Source organism: Taurulus bubalis, assembly GCF_910589615.1.
Source record: "Taurulus bubalis genome assembly, chromosome: 13".
NCBI lineage: Eukaryota > Metazoa > Chordata > Actinopteri > Perciformes > Cottidae > Taurulus > Taurulus bubalis.
The window spans coordinates 15,519,436-15,530,016 of NC_136601.1; the positions used below are offsets into that span (position 1 = coordinate 15,519,436).

Genomic DNA, 10,581 nt, shown 5'->3' on the forward strand with positions numbered 1-10,581 from the left:
CTTATATGTGATTTAGATTTGATTGAGTTAGGGGCTAGTATAGATGGTTTGGTTTCAAAACGCTTCAACGTTATTTGTCCAGATGAAGCAGAAAAATGATGTCATTGGAAAAATGAGGTAAAACATCAGGACCCTTGAAAATACACTGTATGCTTTAAATACAAATGTCGTCTGTCTATTTTATAGACAGCCGTGTATGAATATGTTCTCAGTTATTAGTATCAGACATGCTATTGAATCAAATAATGTTTTGTTAGATGGATTGGACAATGATCTGGGGATACAAACGGTTTTCTAATGAGCAGGATCTGATCCACTGGTATTACCACATCAAGTTATTGTGTTTAAATCTTGCTTTTGCAAGCAAAATCTCAAAATATTCAGTGAATTTACTGTAAAACTGCTTATATACTCTACTGTGTTTGTTTGTGGCCAAATATGTTGGCTCACAACATGACGTCTTTCCTCCTCGTCTTTCTCTCAGATGCGGCCGCGGTCCAGACTGCTGTCCAAGAGAAGACTCCTGCTGCCCACGATCAGAGAGGGCACCGAGGAGACGCTGAGGGATTTAAATGAGGCCAACACACTCCACAGTGCTGGCCACGGCCAGGCCGTCTCCTCAGAGGACTACCTCCTCTCCATCTGCCACCTGGCCAGCCCCACCTTCACCGCCAGGCACATCTCTCCCGACAACATCCACACGCGGCAGCTGGCCGCCGTGCACCAGAGGCTGAGGCTGTCGAGGCTCAGTGGGACGACATCTACCACCTTTGCATTCAACCCGACAGAGGAAGCACAGCAAGGAAAGGAGATACAACTGAATGGCGAGCTGATGTTTGGCAACTCTGACCCTCTGGAGTATCTTTATGGACACCAGAACGACCTGTCAGGAGGTGTGAGGGGGGCATTTGTAAGGCAACATGGGAGTTTATGGGAGGGCCAGGCTCGCTCCAGAGCTCACAGCATCCCCCGCGCTTCAAGTCCAGACCTCCCATGCCAGCGCAAGAGCAGCTGCCCTGAGTTACACACCAGCACGAACACATCCATTCTAAACATCTCCCCAAAGCACAGCTCCTCCAGGTCGGAGGCCAGGAGAGGGAGCCCAGCAGACAGCGGGGCAGAGGCGGAGCGACAGAGTCCAACCATCAAACAATCCCTCATCTCCCAGTGGCTCTCTGACTGCAGGTCGGCGTGGAGGGAGGCGCGTGTGCGAGCGTGCATGCTGCCCGCCATCGCTGAGATATAGGGCGCAAATGTACAGACATTGTGACGCAAGACATTCCTCAATACTGTGATTGCCCATCTGTAATGTTATATCAATGTAATTATTTACTTTTGCAACACTCGATGTATGCTGGTGATCACACACAAACTTAAAAATGGACACGTTTTTTACCTTGCTGTGTTTTGTGAACTACGTATGAATCAATAAAACATTGTTTTTATACTTTCATATCTGCGCTAGGATCTTTGTTTTCTTGCGTGTGTGAATCCATCGTAAATGAACTCCCCTCTCGGCTCGGCTGGTGCCAGGCGCTGGAGTTTCTATGGCAACTGTCGTGGGATCCTGTTCTGGTAAACAAAAGTGTGGAGAAACACAGCTGAGCAAAGATGACGCCGCTGAGCCGAAACATGCATGACGCAGGTCATCTGTTGCTTTAGTGGTGCAGCTGCACGTCGACTGCATGCCACAATAAAACTGATTAATAGACACATATTCAACACATTTCAATGTTGCAAAGAACAGAATATTCAGATTTTTTTTTGTGTGTGCAGTATTTTTTGGTAAAACAGAACAAGTATCTGCTCTGATTAAGGATAATTGTTTTCACCTGTAGGTTCAGCGGGAACCATCCCAAAGACACCCTTGGGTGTAGTTTTCAATCTTAAACACTAGAGGGCAGGCTGAGAAAATACTTTGCATTCACAAGCCATCACAAATTGTATTTCCTTAAGTCTCTTGGTGTGCCACACAATGCACATTCTATTGAAAAATTACACATTAAAGGTCACGCTAAAAGTGACAATTTACACAAGTTAAAAGATTAATTGTCTATTGAAGATCTAGTTAGGCCAAGCTGAGACATTGGCTGTTTATTTAAATAGTACAAAGGATAATTATCATTATCAATCAATAATTCCTTTTGTAGATTTGGCAAATCTTCCTTTTTATAATGATAGTATTGTAATCAGTTAATTGCTCAAATATAAGATTGGTGTGACGTTTGTCATCTGGAACAAAAAAAAAAGAACTTTAAGATAATCACACAGATTTTAAACAAATCCCTGTGTTTGACGTTCTTCGTGGAGGAAATTTGAACAAACTTGCTGTAGTTTTTTCCAAACACAATTTCAATGTGCAATGATGGATTAAGTTCAAAATGTTGGGTACTCACTCTTGGTTTGCCAAAATACTGAAGTAAATGTGGCTGAAGTCTGAATAAGAATCAGAATCAGATTGGCCATGTGTGTTACACATACATGGAATTTGACTCCGGTTTCATGTAGCTCTTTGTACTTATATACATATACAATAAACAAGATAAATATAAAAAGACATTAAATACAACAGAGAAGTGTTGGTTTGCTCTCTGCCTGTCCGATTGTCTGAGCCTTTGTGTGTCTTTGAGTCGTGTGACTTGTGTGTTGGAATGATGTCCCCATGTGTTTTTTTGGGTGAGTTTAATGTTCATGTTCATCATAACCAATTGAACTAACTGTTTAAAACAACCATTAAGTTTGGACATAGTCATGGACATAAACTAGAAGAAACGTCGGAACGCAGGGTCGGGGAACATACAGTTCCACGAAGAGAAAAATCCCCTTCACCGTCAGACGTGTCTTTTTGGGGCTGGAAACTCTCAAAGATTATCTTGCGGTCATATCGACTCTCAAGTCTCTCTTTCTTTTCACACCTACCTCAGCACACCAAAATGAGAGGCAAGGCCTGGTGACACCAACTTGTTAGTTCGTCAAGGTGCTGTGAATATTAACTGCATGAAAAGACGTCATTATTACATCTAGTTTATCGTCAAATTATTAATCAGTCTTTCTGCAGGATGTTTCATAAATACTAAAGCAATAGTCGTGATGGATGAAAACCCCATGGCAATCAGGTGTCAATATTGTTATTGTTTAGCATGAGGCCAAAAAAAAAAATAAAAAAAAAATGTAATCACATGCAAACATCATTCTTATTTTACCCTTATCTTAATGTATTTAAACACAATTTGAACTGAATAATATGGGAACTTTAACAAATAAGGAATCGTCTCGACCATGCTGTGGAGGGAACCAACCACAGTTAGGAACCGCACATAAGAACAATTCAACAAACGAAAGTAATGCGTAACCTTTTGATCTTCTCCATCAGGTCAACATAATAACTCTGAATACCTGAAGCAGTGGGTCTCTCACAATGCAGAGTTCGTACAGGAAGAAACTCCAGTCTACATAACTTCAATGTTTTAAATGTATAAAGAGATAAAGTGGATTTACTCCAGTACTGTGTTTAAAGTTACTGTTTAAACTGGAATGAAAAACAATATTGATGCCAATATAGGACCTAGATAAACTAGACAATCAGAAGATTGTCTATGTCTTTATTACTCATCTTCTCAGAGCACTTCACTTCCTGCCTTTATGTGTTTCCCACTAATTGTGATCGTCTGCCCCACTCTGATTAGATTCACCTGTCGCTCGTTAGCCCTGCAGTCAGCAGACCTCCTGCTAACCTGTTCCCACTGCTCTTATTTATACCAGCCCACTTCTTTTGTTGGTTCGTTGTCATTGCTGCATTCTTTACCTGTAATCTGTCGGCCTTTCAGATGTTCAAACTGAAAACTTTTTTTCTTCTACTATGAAAGTAACTTCACTGAGTCTCTTAAGTCATATTTGGGTCCTCCCTGCCTTTGCTGCACCCATCAGCTGTGACACTAATCCGCTCCGCTGTTTTCATTTAAACACCTGCATGATACATGAAAAGGTCATTTAATCCAATATTTCACAAAAATAAAAGGTATATGAAAGTCTGTGTGTATTGCAGAGCTTGGTTTTCATCTTTCCAACCCACAGTAATCCTCCCGTGAAGCCCTAGATTGTTACTGTTGGAGGGGCCGCTGAACTAACAGGCCACTACTAACTAGGTCACTACCTAACAGTGGCCAGACTGGGCTGGTTCCTGTCCAGTTGGGCTACTTGTGATTTCGGTTGGGCTGATGAAATGTGGACTGCTTTTGTCAACATTTGGCAGGTTTTTGAAAATATTGTGAAATCAATATTACCAAAACTGTCATTTTATTGTAAAAAATAATATAGTATATAAAAATAAATATTAAATAAATATTGTATTTATATGACTTGTATTCTGTCATTATGGGTAACTGAGGATGTATTCACCTTTGTCATCATTGAAATGAGAATTTGAATTTGTTTGACTGCACACTTCGTGGGTTGCAGTATTTGTATAGTAGTAGTTATAGTAATAGTTTAGTATTGGTCGCCCCAGTGATAACTGCAGGTCAGCAGATAGAAATTGTCCAGTCATATAAATATCTTGGGGTCTATCTGGACAGTAAATTCATTTTAATGGACAAAGTGTATACTGAACGACTCAGAAGGTTGTTCGTTCCAGCAGCAGTTAGATTTTTTAACGAACACCGTTAGTTGTGGATTTTTGGATTTAGCATCTTTCTGATGTCGGTCACGTATCTTGTTTCATATGACATTTTCTGTGTTGTTTGTTCCTTGTAATGTGTTTCTTGTCTGCTGTGCACTGTGAAGTCTGTTGTTGGCTCTGTATGAGTCTATTGTTGTGAATTTTGGTGACAAATGAGTTTCCTCACTGGGGATTAATAAAGTTTTCTAATCTAATCTAATCATGTAGCAATGTATCATTGACAATACCCTGTTGTCTGTAGAATGATTACTTCTACTGTTGATACTTTAAGTACAGTTTGCTGATAATACTTCTGTACTTTGACTTCAGTAGGAGTTTGAATGCTTTTTACTTGTAATGGAGTAGGCTACTTTAACATAAATGGTACTTTTACTTTTACTTCTTCCGCCACTATCCACTTGGTATTTCATCACAGTGTTTCTGCTGATTATAAAAATGGCTTTTGTAAATGAAATGAGAAGTGCAACCACACCAGGCAGTATACACAAAGTCTGCAGAGGAAGAGACTTCGCTGACGTGTGTATTTCCTGTCGGTTTATTCCTACACAGGGTCACACTTTGTGGTTTGGATTTTTGGTGAAGAGCTGCTACTTCACAAAAAGGAAACGCAATTATTAAATGTGAACCCAAACCCACATTTACCCCTACACAGCCAATAGGGCAACTAAAGAAAATATATTTTCCATGAGCAGTGCTGGTTGTACATGTACTGCCACTAAAAGCTGGACTGCAGCGTCGCCCCTTTTTTGTTCCTGTGCCAGAGCAAGCTGCACTTTACTGACGTGAGTTGGTGCACTCACCAGTCTAAAAACACATGAAATAATAACTGAAGGGAAGTATGAAATATTCAAGCTTTAAGTGCAAGCTGCCTGTCAGAAAGAAAATGAAGTTCATCAGAGGTGGCAGAAATATCGTGTTTCACTGTGAGCTGCTGCGTCATAAATACATCCCCTGATTAATAAACCACAGAAGACACATGACACATTTTCAGTCGGAAAATGACTCCATTCCTTTCACACACTTGTCTGTGGCAGTAATTTTAGGGAAGTCACACTTGCTGACCACTGTTTAGTCTGAACATTATAGAAATAAATGAAAGTCCCTTTCAGTGCCCTTTATTTCCAGGGAAGAACCCTGCGTCTTAAAGCAGCACAGCTTGGCTGAGGAAGATTTCTAAAGAATTTAATAACAGTCTCAGGATTAAGAAAGGTTTGGTGGAACATCAAACTGAATTATATTTTCACTATAAACCAGACTTGAAGACAGTAAAGTATACATTGTGGTTATAATGATGCTTGATAACTGTATCTCCATCTATGATCTCTTAGATAAACTGTAAGGGTTATATTTGTTTATATGTTCCTGCTCACAAAACCCACTGGATTGTCTTTGAAATGCACCATCACAATGCTTCAAGGATCGGTTCACCCAGATTAGAAAATAAGATATTTTCACACTTGTGTTTCAGCTACGCAGATCGTTTTGATTTTACTGGGCCAGGATTTGAGAAATCAGCCATGGAGACCTTTGCCCTCACCCCGAAAGGAGATTGATATCTCAAGACCTGGACAAGCAAGACCAAAACGTTCTACGTGGCTAGAAACCTACATGTATGTGAGAAAAGCTTTTAGTTTGGTAATCCAACCATGTAAAGTATGCCAAATGTCTGAAAGTTAGGGATATATCTTTTTAAGGGCCCTGCTCTTATCAGGAATGCATTTGTTTTATTTATATTCCTTTATTAATCCCACAGTGCATTTTACCCATCCTTAGTAATTAAGGAGCAGTGTGCTGCTGTGAGGCACCCAGGGAGCTACTGGGGGTTCAGTGTCTTGCTCAAGGACACTTCAACATGCGAACTATGGGGAGACTGGGGTATTGAGCCGGCTACCTTGTGGTTTCAGGTTGACCACTCTCCCCATGAGCTACAGCTGCCAGCAAATAATAATAATAGCAATACAACATATATGTATATAGTCACCCTCTGTTGTCTTTACAGTCCTGTCACTCTATTTAACGAGAATGTGATCTCTAACACTCGTTATTACAAAATTAGTCTGCTACAGTATATTTTTTTTCTATTGTTTTTTTTTTTCACTTTCATTCCATATTTGTTGAACAATTTAGAAGAAAAGAGAAGGATATCCAAAACTGAGAAGGAAGAGCTGTGAAGGGAAATCCTTTTGAACTGAAACTGAAACTTACATTTAGACCATGCTTTCTCCTCAAATCAAGCATTTTGATTAAAACCCGTGACCTGAGGGGGACATGTCGAATCCTATGCCAGATCTGAGTTAATATCTAACGACGACCAAAAAATGCAGAATCTCTTAAATAGTTCTGACTTTGTTCACACAATAAATGTCACGTCACTACCACGCAGCTACAGTGGAAATGAACAAATTCACACTTGCCTTCGTATTATTCTGAGAACTCTGATGTTTAGTTTGATGCTGTATACGCGCTGAAGGTGTTAACCACTGAACATGCATACAGAAGTTGCAAAGATCACACAAATCTACACTAACTTGATTTTAAATGTTTGGATCTTTATTCTTCATGGTATCAAGATAAATAGTGTGCAAAATGTATATAATGTCATAGGTCAAACATTCATTTACACTCACAGTGTGAGTGTACGTTTATTTTCATATTTTCAGACATATTTCAAACATAATTTTTAAATCTCAAATCTGGTGGAATTATAAGCAACCACAATGGAATGAGTGAGTACTTTCCTTTGTTGTGGGTTTTGAAGTTTCACTTTCCAGTCTCAAAAATTCCCTTGTTCACAGGAAGTATGATGCGGTTTGTGTCTGAAGAGGGTATATAAGCTGGCCCTCGGCTTCTACCCCTCACAGTTCTCTGACTATTCAATCACTGCACTTGTTACAGCTCCTCTCTATCACCTTCATCACAGCACCAGTGTCTTCTTCACCAAAGATGTCCGGCATCATGAAAGTGTTTCTGCTCCTGGCCGTCATGGTCTGCATCGCTAAAGCCCAAAGTAAGTATTTATACTTCTTTAGCATTTACTACTCTAACATTGACAATATGAGGTGTGTTTCATACATTTCTACATGTGTTGGTCTGTAAAAAGTGAAAAATTAACTGAATCAATAAAATGTGTTTTTCTTTATCTTCCTCTCCAGTTGATCATACATCAGGAAAGCAGTGTCTGTGTCAACGTTTCAGGAAGGGAATTGGCTCAAAGAATGACGTACAGGATGTCCAGGTCTACCCAGCAACCATCTTCTGTGACAAAGCAGAGATTGTGTAAGACACACTGAAATATTTTAGATAAAGAACAATTAAGATTGTGGGATCGTTGTGCAATAATGTGTCATATTTTGAAAATAATTATTAGCTATTTGCATTTTTGTGTGCTAATAAGAAGCTTCGTAGTAAACCCCTCACCCATAACACCCAGGGTGGTATTTTATCCTTTCTCAACAAGATTTATTAAGGGTTCAAATCTGGCCTCATTTGCAGGGAAAGTTATAACGAACCTGCACATTTGAGGCACTTTTAGTCATCAAGCTACCGGCCTGAATCATGTTCCCCTGCTTACCTCTAATGTCCATTTCAACAGCGTCACCCTGAACAGCGGCCTTCGCTATTGCCTGAACCCCAAGTTGAAGGCAGTGCAAAGACTCATGGCTTCCATCATGTGAGTATATTTACAGACATGAATCTGAGTCTCAGTGAATCTCCATATTTGATAATTAATAACATGATGCCTTCTCCACACTGTTGTAAAGTGTCTAATGTGTTTTCTTCTTTTTTGTCATTCTAGTAAACAGAAAACCTCGACTACAACCAGACCAACTGAGCTCACTTCCTCCACCAACACAGCTCGCACCTGACTCTTATCTCTTCCGATCAAGAAGGAGAGCAGATGACCTCTGACCCCCTCAAACAAAGGCACCTTAAACCAATGCAGATGTAGTTGAATTAAACTGTTTGTCTATTTATCTTCTATTTATACTGATGTGCACTTACAGTATAATCTCTGTTCAATTTTATTTCCTTTTATCTGTTTTTGTAAATAGATGTATGTGTTGTGAACCAAGTTATATGTATATGTCAGTGTTCTTTTAATAATAAAAACAGAAAAGAAAAGAAACATTGAGAAATTGTTTTTTGTTCCAGGTCTGATACTGTTTGTGCTCTATAAATCAACAGTGCTACCTTGTGGTTCAGGGCTGCCAAGAAAATACAGTTTATGTGCCATCTCACATATCTCATACCATTAAAAAGCCAAGCATTAAGTTATTAAGTTGTTAAGGCGTCTTCTCAACAAAATGAATGGGTCTTACTAGAATTTACATGGATCAGATACCAGAAGACACCAAAGCTGCAGAGACTCTGAGATTAAGATGTGAATAACCCGCCAGCACCATGTGCTGGTTGGCATATAAATATTCTACCTTCATTTTAAGCATCACATTGGAACTATAACTGAGTAACTCAACTTCACACAGAATTTTTGATATAGATTTAAGTTATATTTCTCTCTATCCTCACATAAATGTCCGGTTACAAGTCTATTCCTTTCTCAGCAAGACAATATTGATACCATTTACATAAACCTCAAACCCACCGTATCATGCTGCTTTGAGAAATATTTGAAACTAAGGCTACAGGACTCATCACTGCAGTTGTAAATTGGTTTTCACTTGCGATGCGCAGCACTGGTATATTTTAATGTACAAGGCCATTGTGGCAATGCCCTAAGTTTGCACTTGCACAAAATCCCTACAATCTTAGGTGCAGAAATTGTCGAGCCTGCTGCACGGACTGAGACTGGAAAAAAAAGTATGTTTTGTCATAACCTTTGGTCTTGGAATGATCTGCAAACTAGACTCAATGGAGACTCAATGCCTCATCTCTCAAACAGGTTTTAAACAAAAGGTAACTGAAGCTTTGTTCTATAAATTGTTCTTGTTACAATTCATGTTGTATCATGTGTATTTCAATGTCTTCTGTTGATGCACATTAAAATAAATTTGATCTCAACTGTTTTATTAAAAAATTGAAAACTATTCAGCCTTAATTCTGACAGGGGCAGCTCAGATCCACTGAGTCACATAGGCTGTAAAGCTCCACACCCATCATCACGTTGCCATTTTTGACAAGCTCTCTTTAGCTGGGTTTATTACAGCTCCTTTCTCTATCAACTTCAACACAAGGAACACGTTTTTTTCTCGCACCAGTGTCATCTTGACCAGACAGGAAACCGACGATGTCCGGCATCATAAAAGTGTTTCTGCTACTGGCTGTCATCGTCTGCATCTCTAAAGCCCAACAAGTTTGTGAAAATGTACATATGTTTGATACATTTTGATATGTTTTGGTAGCTGTGAGCAGAAAGCTGTGCAGTGAGAAAAAAAAATCTAATTAAACCAAAAAAAGTTGTTCCTCTTTTACTTTGTGGTTCAAGCACCAGAGCACTGTTTATGTCTACATAAAATGAATAGAATTGTCTCAATGAATGACATGAAGGGCATCCAGATCTACCCAGGAACCATCTTCTGTCACAAAGTGGAGATTGTGTAAAACACACTAAAAAGGCTTGTATCTTCCTCAGCTAACTCTGCATTTTAATCCTAGTCTGGCCTTGTTATGGTCCGAGGGTTTCCTCTTTTAGTTTGAAAGTCCTCTCAGCTTCCTGCCTTTATTGTGTTTCCTGCCTTTGTGATTATCTGCTCTGCCCTGATTTGTTCCACCTGTGTATCATCCCACTCTCCTTATAGTCTGTGGGCTTTCCCTCTTTCAGTTGTCAGGTCATCTGTGCTTAACACTCAATATCTTCAGTCCCGCACACACGCATGTCGAGTCTTCATATCAACTAAATCACGTCACTAAATCTCCTCCTAAAAGAGGGACACCTCTGCGGTTGC

General features: G+C 39.6%; 1 protein-coding gene across 1 annotated transcript; it reads left to right on the forward strand.

Moving 5' to 3' along the window:
• Positions 1-7,621: 7,621 nt before the first annotated feature.
• Positions 7,622-8,670, forward strand: LOC306745972 (C-X-C motif chemokine 10-like; the record flags this gene model as incomplete). Its single annotated transcript, XM_079228836.1, has 4 exons — positions 7,622-7,685; positions 7,831-7,954; positions 8,271-8,348; positions 8,475-8,670. The coding sequence occupies 4 exons, from the start codon at positions 7,622-7,624 to the stop codon at positions 8,542-8,544; spliced, it is 336 nt and encodes a 111-aa protein (XP_079084962.1). The 3' UTR covers positions 8,545-8,670.
• Between the last annotated feature and the right edge of the window lie 1,911 nt (positions 8,671-10,581).